Source organism: Pavona decussata, unplaced genomic scaffold, assembly GCF_977016875.1.
Source record: "Pavona decussata unplaced genomic scaffold, jaPavDecu1.1 SCAFFOLD_100, whole genome shotgun sequence".
NCBI classification, from domain to species: Eukaryota; Metazoa; Cnidaria; class Anthozoa; order Scleractinia; family Agariciidae; genus Pavona; species Pavona decussata.
In genome coordinates, this window is record NW_028145515.1 from 3,416,453 (window position 1) to 3,441,096 (window position 24,644).

General features: G+C 36.4%; 2 protein-coding genes across 3 annotated transcripts in view; both read right to left on the reverse strand.

Annotated features, from left to right (window-relative positions):
* Positions 1-24,644, reverse strand: part of LOC146472375 (carbohydrate sulfotransferase 5-like) — a 62,032-nt gene that overhangs the window by 14,324 nt on the left and 23,064 nt on the right. The gene's annotated exons all lie outside the window — the stretch shown is intronic.
* Positions 2,811-10,485, reverse strand: LOC146472377 (neuronal pentraxin-2-like). Its single transcript, XM_085119768.1, has 4 exons — positions 10,441-10,485; positions 6,364-6,466; positions 4,611-4,830; positions 2,811-3,397 (listed from the first exon to the last, which is right to left on the reverse strand). The coding sequence occupies exons 2-4, from the start codon at positions 6,455-6,457 to the stop codon at positions 2,995-2,997; spliced, it is 717 nt and encodes a 238-aa protein (XP_084975894.1). The 5' UTR covers positions 6,458-6,466; positions 10,441-10,485; the 3' UTR covers positions 2,811-2,994.

Below are 24,644 nucleotides of genomic sequence, written 5' to 3' on the forward strand. Positions count from 1 at the left end.
TCTCACGGTATTAAACCTAAATTACTTTTTTGAGAGCGACTATCCTTAAGAACCTCATATTCAATTTTTATCTTTCGCTGATAACTCTTCCTTTAACTTCTGTTGGCAAGAAGGTAACAAATATGAAACACTGCGAACGGGGAAATGTAATTTTCTTAAGATTTGGTGTTTCTAACTTTTCGCTCCCAGGGCTGTGCTCGAAACCGGTTGGCGAGCTCGTGAATTTTGTAAGACTTGCAGCTGTTAGTTCTGGAGAATTCAGAGCATTCAAATCCTCCTAATTCGCCAGTGATAAAAGATGAATCTTTGCGTTCATAATGTGATGAATTGGAAACATAGGCTTTAATTACGGTAATAAATCTGAGGGTACAAAGTATATCTACTTTGAGCACTTATCGCAACATGTGATTTAGCCCAAATTCAAAGGAATAAATTGCATATTAAGTGTCTCGTACTCGCAGGCTCTTCTACATATCAGTGGAAAGTTTCATCCATCGTCCATCGGAAAATTTGTTAAAACATTTGGCCGCAATCCAGTTTCTCTTCCACAAGTGAGAGGTAAAATTTGTGAAATTCGATGGACACGGCCATATTTCCATCGCCCATGTCATCTACAGATGTTAGCAACAGACAAAGAAATGAGATAACTATCGCTTTAAAATTTCTCCACGGAACGGAACAACTTGAAATTTATCATTTCTTACCAAATTGGAAGAGTTTCATTAAAGCTGTCATGTAACAAGGTAATTCCATTACGTTGTTCAAAATGAATTCAGTGTCCACCATGTTTTCCTTAGCCACGGACCAGTCTGTTTATTTGCTGAGGCCGCTTTAGATTTCTCGGCAAGTGATAGCGCTGCCATTTTTTTGTCAAGCAGGCGTCTGTCCCTCGACTTGCCGATTGATTAAGAGCCCTCAAGAACTCAGTTCACCTACGACCATGCAAGATAGAAAAATCTAAAATTGCCAAACTTTGTCACAATGGTCCATAATACTTTCTCAAACTCATTAATAATGGAAAAGCCAAAGACAAGGAAATCATGCATCCTGATGTGTTTGAATATCTGATGAAAAACTTCTCGTTTTTGCATCCTTAATTTCTCCTTCAAAATCATTTTGTTTGAAAAGTTATATCAAACACTCGTCACAGCGTTTGAACACAATATCAAAAACCTCGAAGTTCGTCAAAGATACTCCGCTACGCGTCGTACTTTCAACTCTCTTCTCGGTGTTTGATATGTGATGAAAAACTGTGTACGTCTCGTGTTTAATATATTGCGCAAGGACTTCTAAAACCATTTGTAGAAAGAAAGGTTTCAGTTTGTTTAGATAATTATTTTACCTTTACATTGAATTTTTCATTGCGGCGCCCTATGAACGAGTAAAACCGACATGAAAATGTCGCTTGTCTTGAAATGACGAAGAAGTAACATAAAATCGAATCAATTCAGTATAAGTACACTAATTCTTTCACACTTTGACGCTGTCACCTGCTCATTTTATAAGAACCAGAATTTTTGTCAAAATTTTAAAGATAAACCGTTTCTAGCGGAATTAAAGCATGCCAAAATAATGCAATTAAAATTCGACTGAAAACAAAGCGTCCTGGGACATGGCTTTGTCAACCAAGACTCTATTCATCGGAATAAGCAATGTTTCTTGTTCAGTAGTATACCCGACAAGCCCGTCTGAGCGACATTTCCTAGTTTATGAACTTTTGCCCTTTCTACAACTACGTCGTCCGTCTCGCAAATGCTTCTCCGGGAACAGGCTTCCTTTTTCACGACGTCGCAAAATAGCTTAAGGGAGGATAATACCTAAATTTGAATGAAATTTGAAGAGGTTTTAAGAAGAGATAGAAGAAAGAAAATGATTTTTGGAACACCAAAAGACAGTTAATACCCACGCAAGAATACCCCAGGTTGCTAGTGGACTAACTTGGCATCCGTCTATTAATTATTAACTACAAATTCTAATTGTCAAACTTCACTAAATCTTCAATATTTCTTATTTCTCTTAATTTTACAAATCCTTCTGAAAAAGTCCTACCAAATATCACCCAAAAATTCACAAAACATACCACAACACAAATTCACGCGATGATGATAGAGTTTTTGGATTGCTTGAAACGTGAATAAGATATTTCCATTAAACGGCCATGTCAAGTGGCGGGAAAATGGCGTTTAGGTGTAATCCCCCCCTAAGTGAAACTCACCCAAGGCATATCCCAAGAGCTATACTGGGGGTTTCCCTCTCTGTCCCCTTATTATCGCTTGTGTCCATCATGATATTAATCTGCGATTAATGTCAAGCAGGCAAATTGCGTGGCGCTGTTCATGTGGCATGTTTTTGAAACCTTATTTCAAATGACAAATTTGAAATTTGTCACTTTACACTCTACCATTCAGTATCATGTCACCATTTCTATATTGGTTTTAAACTACTTTTGAGTGAATTTTGATGAAATATTACTGATAATTAAAAATTCAGGAAATTCCAAAAAGCCAAATTAAACTAAATGAATAATTGGAGTCCTCCGTCGACTTCGGCGTTTGTAAAGAGATTTGTATCAGTGTAGAGGCCATCTTACTACCAGTTCGTATATACGTCTCTTAAATAATCAATATTAATGTATTCCATCAACTCCTGCTAGACTTAAAAAACTGCAAAATATCGTAGAAGAGGGTTGGAAATGTCCCATTTTGGCACTTATGGAGTGAACTGCTACGTTCACTTGCCCGGCTGATCATGAGAGTACAAGTGTCTTTATGCCATCCCCATCTCTGACACGTTAAAGAAACGTGACGAACTCAATGCTTTTAACTTTTATTTCAATCATTACACCTGCGTTCTTGGTACGATTACATTACGCATAACTTTATTATTTTGGTGCCCACTTAATCTAACCCACTATTGTAATGTTACGTTTATTCATAGTTCGTACTGGCCATCAACTTTGAACGCAGTTTGCTTGTCACAGATCGCTCACTCCATTCAAGGAATACAGGGAGATGGGACGACGACCTCCGCGTCTCCGCGAACACTGTATTTGAAGTCGGACCACTTAAGCACGTCACCTTCCCCACGTCTGCATGTCTGAAACATTTCCGAGATTGTTTCTTTTGGGAGAACGCAGGACCACAGATTGAGGTTGGTGATGAAACCCTTGAAGGACTGCCAAAGTTGAAACTGGTTCCCACAGTTGCCGGCCGAGTCAAGATCTTGATCTTGCCCAACAGTCACTATTCCGTTCTTTTTGATGGTGTATCCCATTTGAAAGCCAGTGTTGTCGTAACTCATCTCTCCATCTTTGTATACCTGCCAATACCCATCACTGTTTCTCCAGGAAACACAGATATGATGCCAATTGCCATCATTTGCTGCCACACCTGAGTCCCTGTCGCAGTTAAAACAAAAACAAACAAACAGAAAAAACAAGTTGATAGTTGCATTGGTGTGTTAACTAAAAGATAATAATTTACTTCGGCAAACAACTGTAGTATATAATACAAGTTAGACAACCATGAAACTAGAATTATTTCAAGAATGCTTAGTGCTTGGAAAGAAAATCATGCAAATACTAAATAAATAGGACGCATTTTGCAGCAGTAATTCTTTTTTACGGTTTGTGTTTTTGTAATTAGGGCTTGAAGGATCAAATTTAACTTCAACTTCGGAGAAGCAATCCCGATAAAGAAAGAGACTAGACTTGACATCATTTGTGAGCGTTAGTGCGTTACACGTTCACACAACTGTTAATATAATGACATCATACTCTTAAAGGGCTTTATAGATAGGCTGTTGCGGGTGTGTGGATTGTAGAGAGGGAAGAAAGGATCAGGTTCGCGTGTTAACTTTTATCTTTTTATCTTATTTTTTTATATCCTCTCTTCCTGGATGCTTTAAAAAGGCTACTAGATGTAAATCTAAACAGACTGCACAAACTACCACTAACAAACCCAGAGGAAACAGTTCAGTTTAGGCTGAGTTTGCGTTCCAGAAAGCAGTGAATTCTTATGGAAAATGACTAATCTTGCAAAAATGATTGAGCCTGATAAGTCGAAAAAGAAATACCCTAAAATGAGTTAAGAAACTTCAAAGGAATTCACGCATGTTGATCTTCCTATACAATAGATACTAGGTCATATGAGTTCCCTGTCGAGTCCACAATTTTGTTTTTCTGAGGGAGTGCGAGGGAGAGATAGTGGAAGTTAGGCCTCTATCTCAGTGCCGGAAGCTACTTGACCAAAAATACAAATGAAGGACTGTGAAAAAATCAACTCGTAGTTCCTGTGCAATGCCTGTAGTTATTTCAACCATCTCCTCCAAGTGCTTTACGTAATTAACGTCTGTCTTTTAATTTATGCAGCTCCTAACAGTAACCTCAGTTCCTGCACATTGTTTAGTTCCTATAAATTTTGTGTTCATCCTAAAGCTCTTTTAGTTTGTACAGCTGCCTTGTGTAAAATTAACATTGAAACACATTCTAAATCACCACTTGTGTTGTCACATCAAAAGTCGCTCTGTTATACCCCGATTGTTGATAAATTTTAGTGTTGCGTCTTTAATCTATTTCGGGTCTTTATAATTATTTTACTATGCTAGCCCACCTTTCTTCGTCGTTGATGTTTAGAGATAATGACCCATAGCGGTAAATCAGCAGTTCGTTTCCCCCGGGTGCAGTCTTTGTACAGTAACTGAACGGCGTTCCCTTCTTTTGATCAGTTGATTTCATCCAAAAACATAATGTGAATTTTGTCAGGTCGGGTACGTCCTTAGTAACGATGGTGTAATCTGTTAACCCTTTGTTCGGGAAGTGCAAGGCGTAATCTGTACCGGAACAAAGTAAGAACAACAACAAAACATCGTTACTTCAACTGGTACTTGAATGGTCTTGATTGATTTTTAACGCTGACTATCCAGTTAACTGGCTCTGTAAAGCTGAATTAATCACACAACTTTGGGACGTCTGGCTCAAGTCAGGGATTGCGCGATCGTTTATGGAAAGGGAAATCAGAAACATGCCATCGAGTACCACATGACGAGTATTTTCATTGTTGATCTCCAAGCAAGTAAGACGGGCAGCTGAATGTCGTCTCGAGCTGGAAAGGTCACGAGTAAATTCTTAGGAACAAGGGTTGCTTAGGACTTATCTATAAACAATACACAGTACGTTAAAGTTCAAAAAGAAAAAAAAAATAAACCTAACAACGTATTAGTTTAAAGCGCCAATATATATATATGACATCTCGAAGCTCCAACTGAATGTAACTGACTACTAATAATATTACTAATAATACTTATATTAAAGGGGATTCAAACTATACCGGCGCAGTCAGACTCTGTCGAGTGAACTATAAAGCCAACTGGGAGCTGATCATTTTGTGACTTAACTTCGTAATACTGATATAACCGTCGAAGTGAAGATTTGGAACTAAAAGCCATGAAACACACCTAATTCCTCGAAAAGAAACGTCCAGTGGAATGTCCTACGGATGATTCTACTCACTTCGTAAATTGGCCACGTTGCCAGCGTGGTTGCCAAGATGGTCACAGTTTAGTTAGTTTTCACCACGCCCGACTAGCATCCAGCTTCGATTCCCGCTCCGGACAACATCAATTCTCTTTTTAGGTGAGGTGTGTGTCGAATGTGATGTTCCACAGTTTAGATTGGGAATGTTCATTTATTCATTTATTCATTTTCGTACTGAATGAAAAACGGGTGTTCGCTGACAAAAACTGACTCTGTGAACTGACTCATCGACAGATGATACTCTCAGTATTAAAAGCCATTTTATCAAATTATTTGAATCTTAAACTGATTAACCTGTCTTAACTTGTTTCTTACTTAAACCAACGCTCATATTTCTTTCCCTGTTTATATGTTTGCAGTTTCTTGACGAAAAAGTGAGGGCTGACTTTCTAGAGACTAGATAAACGTTGATAGAAAACAACTAACTCCCTAAAGTAACGAGCGTAACTTAATCAGAACTCTACAGCAAAGGAGTTTATTCAGCTTTGGTACTAATATTGACACACACACTACAGTAACTACTACTACTACTACTACTACTACTACTACTACTACTACTACTACTACTACTACTACTACTACTACTACTACTACTACTACTACTACTACTACTACTACTACTACTATTACTACTACTACTACTACTACTACTACTACTACTATTGGTGCTGCTGATGCAAATAATGATAATCAAATGCTAAAGCTAATGCTAATGCTAATGCTAATGCTAATGCTAATGCCAATGCCAATGCTAATGCTAATGCTAATCCTAATGCTAATGCTAATGATAATAACGACAAAAGATCAGCACAAAGAAGCAGATCCCTAACCTTGATCCCCGTAAGCACTGCCACAGGATTGTTCCACACCGCTACATCCGGCGCAGAAAAGGCCAATGAAAACAAAAGCAATTAACAGAGACATGCTTGACTCCTGTGGATAAAACAGTACAAAGAAAAAAAGGAGGTCAACAACTTGCTCTTAATTTCTCAAAAAGATGCCCAAATTTCTCAAAGGGTTGCTCCAAATTCTCAGGGAGTTACTCAAAATTTCTTTAATAGTTGCTCAATTAATTACTCAAAATTTCTCAAATAATATGACATCATCACCCAAGGTAAAATGCGAGGTAGAACGCCTCCAACCAAAACAGTCGTCCAACACAAGAATTATAATTATTGGCACTAAAACCTGCTAAAGTTGTTATCAATGACAAGAAGTTGCTCAGAAATTGAATAGTTGCTCCAAATACGAAAAGTTACCGAGGTTACAGAGCACTTATGAGCAGCCTTATTATGGATACACCTCGATAATTAACAGTGCTAAGGATAACTTCTTGAAATAAAATGAAGTTGTATTAAATAAAGATTTCTATTTATGAGATGATCAATGCTTGTAGCATTTTTTTTCTAACCTAAAAGTGGACTTTATGGATCAAAATCTCAAAAAGAAGGAATGCCTTGATTTCCTTTACTGGAACTCTATATTTTGGTCAAATCTTCATGTGATAAAAATCTTCAAAATTATCCATGTAGTTGGAAAGGGGAGAGAGAGAAAAAAAATGTTCCCCTGTATTGATACCGGTTTAATAAAAACTCAAAAGTTTGTAAAAGTGACTGCAGAAACAGGCTAAGCCTTCCCTTGACTTGTAGTATTCATCCTATGACTGTAAGAAAGTGAAATATTCATAGCATGCTCAGAGAGGAGAGTGTGAGGAGAACGGACCCAAATTTGCTAAGACAATAAGGTTCGGTAAAACACGCTTTTCGTGTTTGTACGATGTATTAAAGTAGACTTTCATTCACGGCGTTTTTTAAAAGAACGATTCTTTGAGCGTAAAATCTCTTGGTCTTTTTTTCTGACTTACGTTATGTAAGCCATGACTATTTAAGAGAGAATGTCTACTAACATCGAGCGAGGGGTGGCACATAATAAAACATGAAAGTCCCTCATAAATTGACTTAGGATACCCTATGGTAGTTCTGGTAACGTGGTGGTTTTGATTTCTTGAAATATTTTTCCACACCTGGAAAAACTGAAAAAAAAAAAATCCGTTTGAGCCGACGTGTCTAGAAAAGCACCCAAAATAGACGTGTCCCATACCTTCTTTCAACTTCACTCTGTTTAATTCGCATCAACGAAAAACCTCATTATAAGCCTGGAAATGTGCAGTTGAAGTGTTTTCAAGTCGTTTTAAGCCAATAATAGATCTCTGCTTTAGTTTTGAAGGTCACGGGGAAATTACTAAAATTGGCTCAGTCGAAATTCTCAATTTGGCACACTTTTTCAGGAGAGAGTTTCCCTACCCAGTATAACACCGAATCACTTGAAATTTAGAATAATTGATTGACGAAAAGTCAACAAAAAAGGAGATTTTTGAGGGTGTGTTCTTTTAAATCCAGAAAGATATTAGGAGTGTTTAAGCTCAAATTGGTCAGAACGGGTTGATTTTCTGCTTTGTATCATTAATAACTTCAGGATAACCTGTAGCAACCAAATAAACAAGAAAGGATGCTCTAGAAGTTGTATTTTAGGAAAGAAATCATGTCAGTTTTTCTGAGTGCCACAAAGCAAAGGCTAACTTGTTCCTTGTATCCATCATATCCTGAAATAACCTGTAACGTTGAAGATTTAAGCCCTTCTACTAACATCAGCTACATTGCTAGACAAAACAACTGTGATTTTGAAAAGCAGGGCTAGCAAAAAAAGTCTATATTTTCATCATTCGACTTATATTATTGTAATATCTGTCTGGATTTGTGAGAACATACCCTCAGAAATTAGGCACATTTTGAGACTTTCTAGGTTGATGGAATATGCTAGTGCAGAACAAGACTTTAATTAGGGCTCATCACAAGAAAGCAAGGTCAAAGAATACTATAGAAGGCTTGACACTGACATTTGGACTGACATGAAGCACGTCTGTAATTTTTAACGGCGCCTACGTACTCAGAAAATCTCTTTCAAAAGTCGGTTATTTTAAGCGCTCAAGTTTAGCTTTCTTAAACACAGAATCGGATTAATCGGAGCAATACAGCGTTGCAAATTGATTTTTCATGTTCATGCTAGATTCATGCTGCAATGCGATCGATCTTCTGGAAATTATATATGACACTCGAGACTGGAAATCGGACCCAAAATTGCACTTCTCGACTAATCGATCACTACCCTAACAACGCTACAGTTATAAGGGCGAAAAATAATCGAATTGCTTTTCAAACTCCCGCTTTTCGAAGAGAAAATCCTTGCCAATTCTTGCTCGTATTTCGCCATTTTACTCTAAGTCCCGGATGTAGACAAAAAAATTTGAACGAGAAACATTTACAGCGGTTTACAACAAGAAAAATATACTAAGTCTTTGGCTGGATCAAAAATTTCCGATAATTTCACGCTTCCCGACTATAAATTATCCCTAAAACCTACTTCCTACGGCGACGCCAAAACCTGTTACCTCCTCAAGCAAAGGACACAATATGCAACTCTAACCCATTGTAATCTATGTACTAATTGATGTGAAATTCAATGGGAAACGATAAAAAAAAAAGAAAAAATGAATATCTTAAGAAAAGTTAACGAAAACTGTAATTTCTGTAGCCACCTTCTGGAAAATCAGCTCAGATAAAAATGAATGAACGACCAAATGAAGGAATAAATGAACGAAGAAAGGAATGAATAAATGAATGAATGGATAAATGAATGAATGAATGAATGAATGAATGAATGAATGAATGAATGAATGAATGAATGAATGAATGAATGAATGAATGAATGAAAGGCTGGATTGATGGACGGATGGATGGATGGATGGATGGATGGATGGATGGATGGATGGATGGATGGATGGATGGATGGATGGATGGATGGTTGGTTGGATGGATGAGTGAGTGATTGTAATAAATTTTAAATGAGATTAACGAATAGGTGAACGAAGGAATTAATGAATGAATGATAAAAAACAAAAAACAATAGGAGTCTAGCAAAAAGACCTACGTTATCCAAGAACGATAAGAGAGTCAAAACTCGAATTCTCGGAACAGAAACGCAAGGAGGAGTTTGATTGTCTGCAGTCATAACGTCTTCAATATCTATGTCTGACGTCTTCAATATCTAGGTTTTTTGTGGGCACTTCTCTAACAACTGGAAAGACTAAATCTTACAGAGAGGGAAATGTCAAGACACCCACTGTACGATTTAATGTAATTTAACAGTTCAAAAAAGTAAAAAGGAGGAAAACACTGGCAAACGTTAAATATTATGTCTAATATTGTCTGCAGTCATGACGTCTTCAATATCTATGTTTGACGTCTTCAATATCTAGGTTTTTTGTGGGCACTTCTCTAACAACTGGAAAGACTAAATCTTACAAAGAGAGAAATATCAAGACACCCACTGTACGATTTAATGTAATTTAACAGTTCAAAAAAGTAAAAAGGAGGAAAACACTGGCAAACGTTTCAAACATCAAAAGTCTCTTTTTTAGTTAAATAAGAAAAGGAAAAGAAAAACCCCATTTTTTGAGCGCGAAACAGTTCGGTGCTAGATGGCAGTATGCCTAAGATATCTTTAAACACGTTATCCGATCGTTATCAATCTATAACTTAGTCTATTCTTTAGCACCTGAATATTGGAAAACAATGGGTAGAAACTGAACGAAACAAACGAACATATACATATTTCCTAAAGAAGAAAACTCTGGATCTAAATGACCAACAATCAAAAGGTGTCTTGCGCTTCCGCTAGAGTGCCCGCTAAATTGTTAAGTACCCTGTCTCTGTAAGAAAGATTAGCCTGAAAAAACTAACAAAAATGCTAGTCGAATGAATATTCTCTTAGCTACTTAGTAGACTAGTAGTCCAGTGAATTTCGTTAACAAACTGACAAATCTATACTCAGATAAGTAAAAACTTTACCTTGTAGGATGTTGTGAGGTTGTTAAAACTTCAGTTGGATGAGTAGCTTCCTAGCCAGGCCAAGAACTGAAATAAAGATCTATCTGGTTGTGTCCTTTTTATTGCTTTGAAGACAATACAACCACCCACACACTGAGTTAACGTGGTCGTCAATGGTCACAAAATTAATTACAACTGCAGCTATTTGACAAGTCTTAATTATCTGTCACATTTTTCACACTGTGGGTGGGAACTGCGACGTTGAACAAAGTATGACAACGACTTCCTTAATTAATTAAATAACTCATAAGCTCCATTACGGACCCATTACGTGAACAGGCAACGCTTTATTGCACATTACGATCTTGAGTGGACCATAGTACATAAAAACTCAAAAACGAGGTCAGACAAAGTCAGATAACCTTCTTTGTTTAATAAGCCCCGCCTACGCTTCTCGAAATGCGATATTTCTATTTCAGTGTTTTGAGCTGTTTATTTTTGGATATAAGAAAATTCTGTTAATCTTTTGTGGAAGGTGTAGCCAAATGAAGCAATTTTGTCAATTATCAAAACAAACTACTTTACACCTTTCTTATGCAAAATTAGGTCAAGAATAAATGCTTTTCATTTTCCAAAGTGTGTTTCCAAAGTGCAAGGTCAATTTTGGAAGAAAGAGGTATGCTGTACAACTAGGCTTTCAAAATTAAAGTCAAACACGAGTTTTGGTCTTACCTAAAAAAAGTGCTGCAGTCGACTCCATAGAGCTCTACGGAGCGAAGTTGACAACTAATTAAAAAAACCCCGAAAACATCAAGAAGTTATAAAACCTGAACGTGTCTTATGTAATGCGATAACTGAATTCAATTTCTTTCCTCTGAATTAGTTCACTTTTTGTTTTGATGTACAGTTTTATTTGCTTTACAGCACGATACACAAGATGACAAGCGAACTACAAATAAAATTACTTCAGTCTGTAATGAGAAGTCAGTTGTAGAGCTTAATACTCGACGTTATCTGGGAGATATTATGTTTGTTTAAGCGGTTATTTTTACTAAAGTTACAGCCAGCAATATCTCAGATAAGATCAGAAATGTATTAAACGTAAATAAATAGCAGCAGATTATAATTCAAGAGGAACATTGTTTAAACTTTCTTGAAAACAAACCTCTTGTGGTTTTTCGCAGGTAAGATTTAAGATTTCAGCATGAGTGCATTTTCATAATAGTCCCGCAATCTTGTTAGAAACTTTTTAGTTTACATCATCCAACCTTTTGTGATTTCAGTTGACGGCATTAGAACGTGAGACTTAGGCATGAGTGCATTTTTATAATAGTCTCGCAATTTCGCAGGAAACGTCTGTGGTTTTATTCAGTTAGATCAGATTTAGGCATGAGTGCATTTTCATAATAGTGTCGCAATTTTGAAAAGAACTTGTCTCAAAGCAAAGTTTTCAGTGTGGTTGTCATTGTTCGTTGGTTGATATTTGGCTTTGGTGGAAAACTAGGAGTGCCAAAACTTTTATAGGGAAGGCACTTGATCGGTCAGACACTTGCCATTATATTCACTAGTTTTATACAGTAAAGTTAACCCTTTTATATACTTATCGTAGAATTCATGTTTCTCTTTGAAGGTGTTTAGTCCGAAATAAAATTGAAGAGTCGGTGATAATTAAACCACATGCAGTCAATAAAACGAATGGCAATTTAACAAAATATTAAAGTTATCTCCCTTTTTTCTTACAGTGTAGAGGATGATCGTCATAAAAATTTAAAGCCGATTTTATTTGTGTCTTTTTTTTAAATTTTTCCTGATTTATACTAAAAGGCTCGTAATTTGATGAGCGAGCCCACATTAAACATCTTAATCAGTCACTCAAAAGAAGCATAAAATTTGACCGTGCCGGTTCATAATCATCTCGCACTAAGACGTCTCAACTTAACCTTTTCACTCTTTTCAGTAATATGAGCTGAGAAGTCCATTATACTTTCATATTTCGGTTGGAACTGTTTGGATATCGCGGCAAATTGTTTTCAAGCAAAGCTGTCTACACTGGATACTTAAGACATTCTAAAGTTGAAAGGACGCAAGCCGTAAGAACGTTAGACTTCAGGTTTAAGACTTCAGATGAAATTTCGATGGTCGAAGCTATAGAGGCACGGAACTGGGAAACTCGGACTTCGTTTTCGTCGCCCTCATTAGAATATAACCCGTTTAAGACTCATTCATCTTTATCAATTTTTTTTTATCAATTACCACCTCAACGGACGGAATTTTTTAAAGTGTTACTGCTTCCTTTCGTTGTCAGTATTATTAGCTTGTTCTTGTTTCATTTCTTCCCCTTTTAAACATTGTATTAAAGCAGTCGCCTACAAGGCTGTAGTGTCTAGTATCATTGACAGCTTGCACTAGAATAACACTGAGGAGCGCCGTGTGCAGGCTGACCTTGTCGAAACGGAAAGGTTTGGATTGTAGCGTGAAGTTTCTTCAAGTGTTACTGTCTTGGTTTAAAAATTAATTGCGTTTCCAGACCATAACTTGGGTAGTTCTTTCAAGACCGGAGAATTTTCATGTAATTTCTAGAAATTTAAACTAGATTTAAACGGCGGATAATGAACCCGAAATGACTGTTAATAATTTGAATCCTCGGATAGATTTTGCTTATAGTGTTTTTCATTGCTTGGTTAGTTTGCAAGTTTTAGGTTTGTAAACTAAGAAATGTTAATAATATAAAAACACAATGTCTTCTGTTAAATTCAGACGGACTGGCCCCGACCGGCGTAATATGGATTGCAGAAACAGAGTAAGAATAAATATGTCAGATCCAACATACTCTTTTAAAGAAGTCATGCGTACGATATTAAATCAAGTCAATGCTCCATTTATTAAGCCTCAGCATTTCTCACAAACTCAAACTAACCTTTTATCGTGAACGATGTTTATTAGTAGCACTGCTTTTGGTTTAAGTTTGTTTTTTCGCCATATACTCTTCATTCCAAAGAAAGGCTCAGAACCGTACTGATGGTCTGAAAGCAAAAAAATAAAGGTTCATTTTCAATCTCAGTTTCCCCACGTCAGTTTAATTGTCAACAATGAATACCTTAACCTGCAATTATAAAGTTAACTCTTAAAGATAGACGCTTTATCATGCAAACGTCTTACGAAACAGAGCTTTTACTGGGAATTACTTGCTGATAAGCTGCCGGATAATTTCAGTGAAGACACATTTTTTTTTCCCATTCCCGCGTATTACTGTGTAAGTTGCATTGACCTGCTCGAATCAATGAACGCCGCTAAATTTGCCAACAAGTTAAGATCGCGAATCGTGAACTAACTTTTTTGTCTCGGAGCTAAGAATCCTATCACGAACAGTTACAAGAGGAGTGCTTTAAGATCGGAAAATAGAAGGGTAGTCTATAAGTGAGTTTAAATGTTGAGTTAGTCTATGACTGAGACTACGATTATGAGTTCTCTTCGCTTAAAGAGTTCAAAAGTGCATACTATCCCTGCATATTTTACTCGCTGTTTATATTTCGACTCGCCGAGCGGGGAGGAATCAAAGTACACATCAACTTCTTAAAAAGACAACTAAATAAACAAAAATTAGTTCGAAACGTGCTTTCCTTTTTAGCTAAGGTTTTGAGTCAGGGAGAGTCATTCTCTCAAAAAAGAGTGGTGTTATGACAATATCAACGGCAGCAGAGGCGTTCAAGCGGAAGATCACTGACAAACAAACCTCTTGTTGTTTTGTAATTCATCCGTTAGATTGTGTATAAGGTATCAGTACAAATTAGCGATCATTCATGCAGCATTTCAGAGAGATTGACACCGGCTTTAACACCGGCTTTTTTCACACATTGAAAAAGTGGTTACTTCACACCGGCTTTTTTTAACACATTCTTTTGTACTATTCTTAGTTCGACCTGAGCGATTAGTAAAAAGATACCATTAAAAAGAAAATATTTTCTAAGTGATCCACATAAAACTAACATGCACCGTTTGAACTGTACTCCGCATACATAGATGAATAAAATCATCCATTCTCGTTGATATTATGAAACCTAAAAATGACATCAATTTACGACATATACGGGAGACGAGAATCGTGATTGAAGAACTAAATGTACCACGTTATGAATGAAATTATAGTTAAAGTCCATTTTAGAATGGAAGCTGCGAAAAGACTGTTGTTCCTTGGTAATCGTGGTACGGAATGTCGCCAGAAGAAAAGAGAAAACAAGTTTACTTAGTTGGATATTAAAACTCCAGGTATTGCATGCCGGTTTGTGTTTTGTTAACAGCGAACTCTAGATTGGATTGCTATTCTGCAACTTGTGGAGTATGAGCTCACAATGTTTAAAAAGTCTTATGCCTTCGGACATCCATCTTCAAATAGTATACTGAGAACGGATTGAAATTCAATTCCTTTTAACAGAGATCTTGTTTTCCTATAATCTTCCATGGTTTCAGTCAGCTGCCTACCTCAGTATAGTTTTCAGTATTATTCTCATGCAGTTTATGCGAAGCCTGATACATGTAATTGAAACTCAACTGCCTGAGTAACAAAGGTGTTGTTTCCACAACTAACAGAATTCATTTAATGGCCAATTCAAAATGTCAAAGCAAACCCGTTTTGCAATTTGGCCTAAACAACAGCAACTTTGGTCTGAAATCATGCGAAACTGGTTTTCATACATAACTTTCCAGAAGAGAATAATGGTGATGAAAATAGCTGAAGTATTAAGAAAGTTTAATTTAACTTCATGTCTCGATTGCTGCAGGGAATAAGATAGGACACGAATACTTAAAATTTAGGTAAATTTCAACGGTCTTAATACCTAGACTAATGCTCGTTGACCTATCTCAAACTCGATAGCTGTCCTAGCCATAGTTTCGGAGATAATAATTAAAATGAATTTGTCCTACCTATTAAGCAAGTAATTCTTCGTACCTCTGTTGCTGTCCCACTGCTATATTCACTCAGTTTAAGGTTAGTTACCGAACGGCTAGCTATATATTTATACAGAAATTTGTCTTACCTAACAAGTAGCTGGTTTAAAATTATTTTTAAATTCCCACAATCGTTAGTAATAGAGGTAATCACTGCATCGAATATAGTGCCCCTACTGAATTCATCATAGAATAAGAACGTTCAGCGCCTTGGCAACAATTTATAATCTTTTAAAGGAAAATCATTTACCAACAGAGTTAGGTTAAAGGCTGGTTTCCATATGATCGCGGATCGCAGATCGCAGATCGCAGATCGCAGATCGCAATAAGGTCTGCGATCGTCTGCGATCATATGGAAACCAGCCTTTAGATAGAACATGGTTCATCTTCTGCGATCGTCTGCGATCGCGATCGCAGGATCGCATACGATCGCAGAAGTAGTTTCCATATGACCGCAGACGATCGCAGACCTTATTGCGATCTGCGATCTGCGGATCCGCGATCATATGGAAACTAGCCTTAAGATACTTGCTGACGGGTATTAAGTTGCCATTGTGTATTGTATTCTGTGCAACACATTCCAGCACTTCAAATATATGTTATAAGCATCGGCATCCCTTATGTAGCACCGGCGTACTCCAGCTACTTTAGTATGATACTTCATTTAATAAAGGCCACGTACATGCTGAATATTTTATTTGTTTTATTATAGTTTTTGTGTATATCAATATTTTTAGTGATACCTAGAGGAGCTGTTAGCTATACCTTAAAAGGAGCCCTTGGCAAACTAAGCTCAACAGCTGCTAAAAGACTCATAACAATACTATACATTGAACAAGAAAAGAAAAGATGCAAGGTACATATTGCATTAGCGTTTGAAATGGAATTTCAATTGAGTCTTAAATTCGCCAAGCTCCTTTATAAAGTTGTTTAATCACGCGATACCTGGCGCTATTCCTGTCAATTTGTTGGCCATGTTTTAGCTAAGTAGAAGATAGGACAGCAACATTCGGCAAAGGGGTTTAAAAAATAAGACAAATTTAAGGTACTGATCCAGCGTGCTTGTAAACTATACAATGCAGCTAAATGGAATGTACAACTTCTCAGGCACGACAGGGATGTACAGGCAGCACGCCGATTAAGCTTTCCTAAGAAAGCGCTGCAGCGGACTCCAAAGAGCTCTGCGACACGAAGTTGACAACTAATTAAAAAAAAAAACCCCGGAAATATCAAGGTGTTATAAAAAGTGACCGTGTCTTATGTAATACGATAACTGAATTCAATTTCTTTCCTCTTGATTAGTTCACTTTTTATTTTGATCTAAAGTTTTATTAGCCTTACGGCACGATACACAAGATGACAAGCGAACCATAAATAAAGTTAACTCACTATGCAATGAGAAATCAGTTGTAGAGCTTATTACTCGACATTATCTGGGAGATATAATGTTTGTTTAAACGTTTATTTTTACTAAAGTTACAGCCAGCAATATTTCAGATAAGATCAGAAATGTATTAAACGTAAATAAATAGCAGCAGATTATAATTCAAGTGTAACATTGTTAAAACTTCCTAGAAAACAAACCTATTCTGGTTTTTCGCAGGTTAGATTTAAGATTTCAGCATGAGTGCATTTTCATAATAGTCGCACAACCTTGCTAGAAACTTATTTTACATTATCAAACCTTTTGTGATTTCAGTTGACGGCCGGCATTAGCTGATCGTGATATTTAGCCATGAGTGCATTTTCATAATAGTCTCGCAATTTCGCAGGAAACGTCTTTGAAAACAAACATATTGTGGTTTTATTCAGTTTCTGTTAGATGAGATTTAGACATGAGTTCATTTTCATAATAGTCTTTCAATTTCGCTGTAGACGTCTCTCAAAGCAAACATCCTGTGGTTTTATTCAGTTTCCATTAGATGAGATTTAGGCATGAGTGCAATTTCAAAATAGTGTCGCAATTTCGCTGGAAACGTCTTTGAAAACAAACATCCTGTGGTTTTAATTCAGGTTTTCTTAGGTGAGATTTAGGCATGAGTGCATTTTCATAACAGTCTCGCAATTTGAAAGGAACTTGTCTGAGAGCAAAGTTTTCAGTGTTGTTTTAATTTTTCGTTAGCTGATATTTGGCTTGAGTGGAAAACTAGGAGTGCCAAAAGATTTATCGGAGGGGCTCCGCCGTGATCTCCAGACAGTTACCATTATATTTCCTACTTTTTACAGTAAAGGTTACCCTTTTCATATACTTATCGTATGTTTCTCTTCAGTGAAAGGACTTTAGTCAGAAATAAAATTGAAGAGTCGGTGATAATTAAACAACAGTAAATCAAACGAATTGCAATTTAACAAAAAAAAAATTAAAGTAATCTTTCTTTTTACTTACAGTGCAGAAGAAACAAGAAGATAATAATTAAGGATGATCCTCATTAAAATTTAAAGCCGATTTTTATTCATGCCTTTGTTTTTTGCTGATTTATACCAAAAGGCTTTAAATTTAATGAGCGAGCCCACATTAGACATCTTAATCAGTAACTCAAAAGAAGCTTAAAATTTGACTGTGTTGTTCATAACCATCTCGCACTAAGACGTCTCAACTTAACCTTTTCACTCTTTTTAGTTATATGAGCTGAGAAGTCAAATATACTTTTGTTTTGTTCAGTTCTGTTTGCCGTTCACAATAAATATTTCAGTCGCAAATGTTTGGATATCGCGGCAAATTGTTGTCAAGCAAAGCTGTCTACACTGGATACTTAGGAAATTCTACAGGAAACGCTCACTTTAATCAGTTGAAAGGACGCAAGCCGTAAGAACGTTAAGTTAGACTTCAGGTTCAAGACTTCATATGAAATTGCGATGGCGGAAGCTCTAGAGGCACGAGAAATCGGAAACTCGGACTTCGTTTTCGTCGCCCTCATAAGATGTTTAAGACTCATGCATCTTTATCAATTTTTTTTTATCAATTACCACCTCAACGGATGGAATTTTTTAAAGTGTTACTGCTTCCTTTAGTTGTCAGTACCATTAGCTTGTTCTTGTTTCTTTTTTTCCCACTTTGAACATTGTATTAAAGCAGTCGCCTACAAGGCTGTAGTGTCTAGTATCATTGACAGCTTCCATTAGAATAACACTGAGGAGCGCCGTGTGATCGTTTCCCCGCAGGCTGACCTTGTCGAAACGGAAAGGTTTGGATTGTAGCGTGAAGTTTCTTCAAGTGTAAATGTCTTGGTTTAAGACCTGGTTGCGTTTCCAGACCATAGCTTGGGTAGTTCTTTCAAGACCGGAGAATTTTCATGTAATTTCTAGAAATTTAAACTAGATTTAAACGGCGGATAATGAACCCGAAATGACTGTTAATAATTTGAATCCTCGGATAGATTTTGCTTATAGTGTTTTTCATTGCTTGGTTAGTTTGCAAGTTTTAGGTTTGTAAACTAAGAAATGTTAATAATATAAAAACACAATGTCTTCTGTTAAATTCAGACGGACTGGCCCCGACTGGCGTAATATGGATTGCAGAAACAGAGTAAAAATAAATATGTCAGATCCAACATACTCTTTTAAAGAAGTCATGCGTACGATATTAAATCATGTCAATGCTCTCTCGTTTATTAAGCCTCAGCATTTCTCACAAACTCAAACTAACCTTTTATCGTGAACGATGTTTATTAGTAGCACTGCTTTTGGTTTAAGTTTGTTTTTTCGCCATATACTCTTCATTCCAAAGAAAAGCTCAGAACCGTACTGATGGTCTGAATGCAAAAAAATAAAGGTTCATTTTCAATCTCAGTTTCCCCACGTCAGTTTAATTGTCAACAATGAATACCTTAACCTGCAATTATAAAGTTAACTCTTAAAGATAGACGCTTTATCATGCAAACGTCTTACGAAACAGAGCTTTTACTGGGAATTACTTGCTGATAAGCTGCCGGATAATTTCAGGGAAGACACACATTTTTTATTCCATTCCCGTGTATTACTGTGTAAGTTGCATTGACCTGCTCGAATCAATGAACGCCGCTAAATTTGCCAACAAATTAAGATCGCGAATCGTGAACTAACTTTTTTGTCTTGGAGCTAAGAATCCTATCACGAACAGTTACAGGAGGAGCGCTTCAAGATCGGAAAATAGAAGAGTAGTCTATAAGTGAGTTTAAATGTTGAGTTAGTCTGTGACTGAGACTACGATCATGAGTACTCTTCGCTTAAAGAGTTCGAAAGTGCATACTATCACTGCATATTTTTCCTCACTGTTTATATTTCGACTCGCTGAGCAAGGAGGAATCAAAGTACACATCAACTTCTTAAAAAGACAACCAAATAAAAAAAAATTAGTTCGAAACGTGCTTTCCTTTTTAGCTAAGGTTTTGAGTCAGGGAGTGTCATTCTCTCAAAAAAGAGTAGTGTTATGACAATATCAACGGCAGCAGAGGCGTTCAAGCGGAAGATCACTGACAAACAAACCTCTTGTTGTTTTGTAATTCATCCGTTAGATTGTGTATAAGGTATCAGTACAAATTAGCGATCATTCATGCAGCATTTCAGAGAGATTGACACCGGCTTAAACACCGGCTTTTTTCACACATTGAAAAAGTGGTTACTTGACACCGGCTTTTTTTCACACATTTTTTAGTACTATTCTTTAGTTCGACCTTAGCGATTAGTAAAAAGACACCATTAGAAAGAAAACATTTTCTAAGTGATCCACGTAAAACTAACATGCACACTTTGAAATGTACTCCGAATACATACATAAATGAAATCATCCGTTCTTAACTACTTCACACCTTTCTTATGCAAAATTAGGTAAAGAATAATTGCTTTTCATTTTCTAAAGTGTGTTTCCAAAGTGCACGGACATTTTTAGAAGAAAGAGGTATGCTTTAGAACTAGGCTTTCAAAAGTAGAGTCAAACACGAGTTTTGGTCTTACCTAAGAAAGCGCTGCAGCTGACTCCATAGAGCTCTACGGAGCGAAGTTGACAACTAATAAAAAAAGAACCCCGAAAATATCAAGGTGTATAAAACGTGAAGGTGTCTTATGTAATACGATAACTAAATTCAATTTCTTTCCTCTGAATTTGTTTTGATATACACTTTTATTTGCTTTACGGCACGATACACAAGATGATAAGCGAACTATAAATAAAGTTACTTCAATCTGCAATGAGAAATCAGTTGTAGAGCTTATTACTCGACGTTATCTGGGAGATATTATGTTTATTTAAGCGATTATTTTTACTAAAGTTACAGCCAGCAATATCTCAGATAAGATCAGAAATGTATTAAACGTAAATAAATAGCAGCAGATTATAATTCAAGTGGAACAATGTTTAAACTTTCTTGAAAACAAACCTCTTGTGGTTTTTCGCAGGTAAGATTTAAGATTTCAGCATGAGTGCATTTTCATAATAGTCCCGCACTCTTGTTAGAAACTTTTTAGTTTACATCATCCAACCTTTTGTGATTTCAGTTGACGGCATTAGATCGTGAGATTTAGGCATGAGTGCATTTTAATAATAGTCGCGCAATTTCGCAGGAAACGTCTTTGAAAACAAACATCCTGTGGTTTTATTCAGTTAGATCAGATTTAGGCATGAGTGCATTTTCATAATAGTGTCGCAATTTTGAAAAGAACTTGTCTCAAAGCAAAGTTTTCAGTGTGGTTTTAACTTTTCGTTAACCGATATTTGGCTTTGGTGGAAAACTAGGAGTGCCAAAACTTTTATATGGGAGGCTCTACCCTGATCGGCAAGACACTTGCCATTATATTTACTAGTTTTTACAGTAAAGGTAACCCTTTCATATACTTATCGTAGAATTAATGTTTCTCTTTTAAGGTGTTTAGTCCGAACTAAAATTGAAGAGTCGGTGATAATTAAACCACATGCGGTCAATAAAACGAATGGCAATTTAACAAAATATTAAAGTTATCTCCCTTTTTCCTTACAGTGTAGAGAATGATCGTCATAAAAATTTAAAGCCGATTTTATTTGCGCCTTTTTTTTTTAATTTTTCCTGATTTATACTAAAAGGCTCGTAATTTCATGAGCGAGCCCACATTAAACATGATCTTAATCAGTGACTCAAAAGAAGCTTAAAATTTGACCGTGTCGTTCATAATCATCTCGCACTAAGACGTGTCAACTTCACCCTTTCACTCTTTTCAGTTATATGAGCTGAGAAGTCCATTATACTTTCATATGTCAGTCGGAACTGTTTGGATATCGCGGCAAATTGTTTTCAAGCAAAGCTGTCTACACTGGATACTTAAGACGTGCTACAGGAAACGCTTACTTTAATCAGTTGAAAGGACGCAAAACGTAAGAACGTTAGACTTTAGGTTCAAGACTTCAGATGAACTTTCGATGGTCGAAGCTAGAGAGGCACGGAACTGGGAAACTCGGACTTCGTTTTCGTCGCACTCATAAGATGTTTAAGACTCGTGCATCTTTATCAATTTTTCTCAATTGCCACTGACCTCAACGGATGGGATTTTTTAAAGTGTTACTGCTTCCTTTCGTTGTCAGTACCATTAGCTTGTTCTTGTTTCTTTTTTTCCACTTTTAAACATTATAATAAAACAGTCGCATACAAGGCTGTTTGTCTAGTATCATTGACAGCTTGCATTAGAATAACAGCGAGGAGCGCCGTATGATCGTTTCCCAGGCTGACCTTGTCAAAACGGAAAGGTTTGGATTGTAGCGTGAGGTTTCTTTAAGTGTGAATGTCTTGGTTTGAGACTTAGTTGGGTTTCCAGACCATAACTTGGGTAGATTTTTTAAAGATTTTTTCAAGACCGGAGAATTTTCATGTAATTTCTATAAATTTAAACTAGATTTGAACGGCGGATAATGAACCCGAAATGAATGTTATTAATTTGAATCCTCTGATAGATTTTGCTTATAGTGTTGTTCATTGTTTGGTTAGTTTGCAAGTTTTAGGTTTGTGAACTAAGAAAAATAAATAATATAAAAAATCAATGTCCTCTGTTAAATTCAGACGGACTGGCCCGGACCGGCCTAATATGGATTGCAGAAACAGAGTAAAAATAAATATGTCAGATCCAACATACTCTTTTAAAGAATTCACGCGTACGATATTAAATCATGTCAATGCTCTCTTGTTTATTAAGCCTCAGCATTTCTCACAAATTCAAACTAACCATTTATCGTGAGCGATGTTTATTAGTAGCATTGTTTTTGGTTTAAGTTTGTTTTTCGCCATATACTCTTCATTACAAAGAAAAGCACAGTAACCGTACTGATGGACTTAATGCAAAAAAAAAAAAAAATAAATAAACCTTCATTTTCAATCTCAGTTTCCCCACGTCAGTTTAATGGTCAACGATAAATTCCTTAACCTGCAATTATAAAGTTAAGTCTTAAAGATAGACACTTTATCATGCAAACGTCTTACGAAACAGAGCTTTTACTGGGAATTGCTTGCTGATAAGCCGCCGGATAATTTTGAAGACACACATTTTTATTCCATTCCCGTGTATTACTGTGTAAGTTGCATTGACCTGCTCGAATCAATGAACGCCGCTAAATTTGCCAACAAGTCAAGATCGGGAATCGTGAACTAACTTTTTTGTCTTGGAGCTAAGAATCCTACCACGAACAGTTACAGGAGGAGCGCTTTAAGATCGAAAATAGAAGAGTAGTCTATAAGTGAGTTTAAATGTTAAGTTACTCTCTGACTGGGACTACGATCATGAGTTCTCTTCGCTTAAAGAGTTCGAAAGTGCATACTATCACTGCATATTTTTACTCACTGTTTATATTTCGACTCGCCGAGCAAGGAGGAATCAAAGTACACATCAACTTCTTAAAAAGACAACTAAATAAACAAAAATTAGTTTGAAACGTGCTTTCCTTTTCAGCTAAGGTTTTGAGTCAGGGAGAGTCATTCTCTCAAAAAAGAGTAGTGTTATGACAATATCAACAGCAGCAGAGGCGTTCAAGCGGAAGATCACTGACAAACAAACTTCTTGTTGTTTTCTAATTCATTCGTTAGATTGTGTATAAGGTATTAGTACAAATTAGCGATCATTCATGCAGCATTTCAGAGAGATTGACACCGGCTTTAACACCGGCTTTTTTCAGACATTGAAAAAGTGGTTACTTGACACCGGCTTTTTCACACATTCTTTAGTACTATTCTTAGTTCGACCTTATCGATAAGTAAAATAAAACCATTAGAAAGAAAATATTTTCTAAGTGATCCGCATAAAACTAAGATGCACACTATGAACTGTACTCCGAATACATAGATAAATGAAATCATCCGTTCTCGTTGATATTATGAAACCTAAAAAGTAACATCAATTTACGACATGTACGGGGCACGAGAATCGTGATGGAAGAACTAACGGTACCACGTTATGAATGAAGTTATAGATACAGTCCATTTTAAAATGTAAGCCAGGAAAAAAAAAACTGTTGTTCCTTGGTAATCTTGTTGCGGAATGTCGCCAGAAGAAAAAAGAGAACAAGTTTACTTAGTTGGATATTAAAACTCCAGGTATTGCATGCCGATTTGTGTTTTGTTAACAGCGAACTCTAGATTGGATTGCTATTTTTAATATTTTTTACTACAACGACTTCCTTAATTAATTAAATAACTCATAGGCTCCATTACGGACCCATTACGTGAACAGGCAACGCTTTATTGCACATTACGATCTTGAGTGGCCCAAAGTACATAAAAACTCAAAAACGAGGTCAGACAAAGTCAGATAACCTTCTTTGTTTAATAAGCCTCGCCTACGCTTCTCGAACAGCCATATTTCTATTTCATTGTTTTAAGACGTTTATTTTTGGATATAAAAAAATTCTTTTAATCTTTTGTGGAAGGTGTAGCCAAATGAAACAATTTTGTTAATTATCAAAACAAACTACTTTAAACCTTTCTTATGCACAATTAGGTAAAGAATAAATGCTTTTCATTTTCCAAAGTGTGTTTCCAAAGTGCATGGTCAATTTTGGAAGAAAGAGGTATGCTGTAGAACTAGGCTTTCAAAATTAAAGTCAAACACGAGTTTTGGTCTTACCTAAGAAAGTGCTGCAGCCAACTCCATAGAGCTCTACGGAGCGAAGTTGACAACTAATTAAAAAAAACCGAAAATATCAAGAAGTTATAAAACGTGAACGTGTCTTATGTAATACGATAACTGAATTCAATTTCCTTCCTCTGAATTAATTCACTTTTTGTTTTGATGTACAGTTTTATTTGCTTTACGGCACGATACACAAGATGACAAGCGAACTATAAATA

Coding starts and splice junctions, on each gene's coding strand:
- LOC146472377 (XM_085119768.1), bottom strand. CDS start 6,457: ATGTCTCTGTTAATTGCTTTTGTTTTCATTGGCCTTTTCTGCGCCGGA. Junction 4,831..6,363: donor CAGTGCTTACGGGGATCAAG/GTTAGGGATCTG, acceptor GTTCCGGTACAG/ATTACGCCTTGCACTTCCCG. Junction 3,398..4,610: donor AACATCAACGACGAAGAAAG/GTGGGCTAGCAT, acceptor TAACTGCGACAG/GGACTCAGGTGTGGCAGCAA.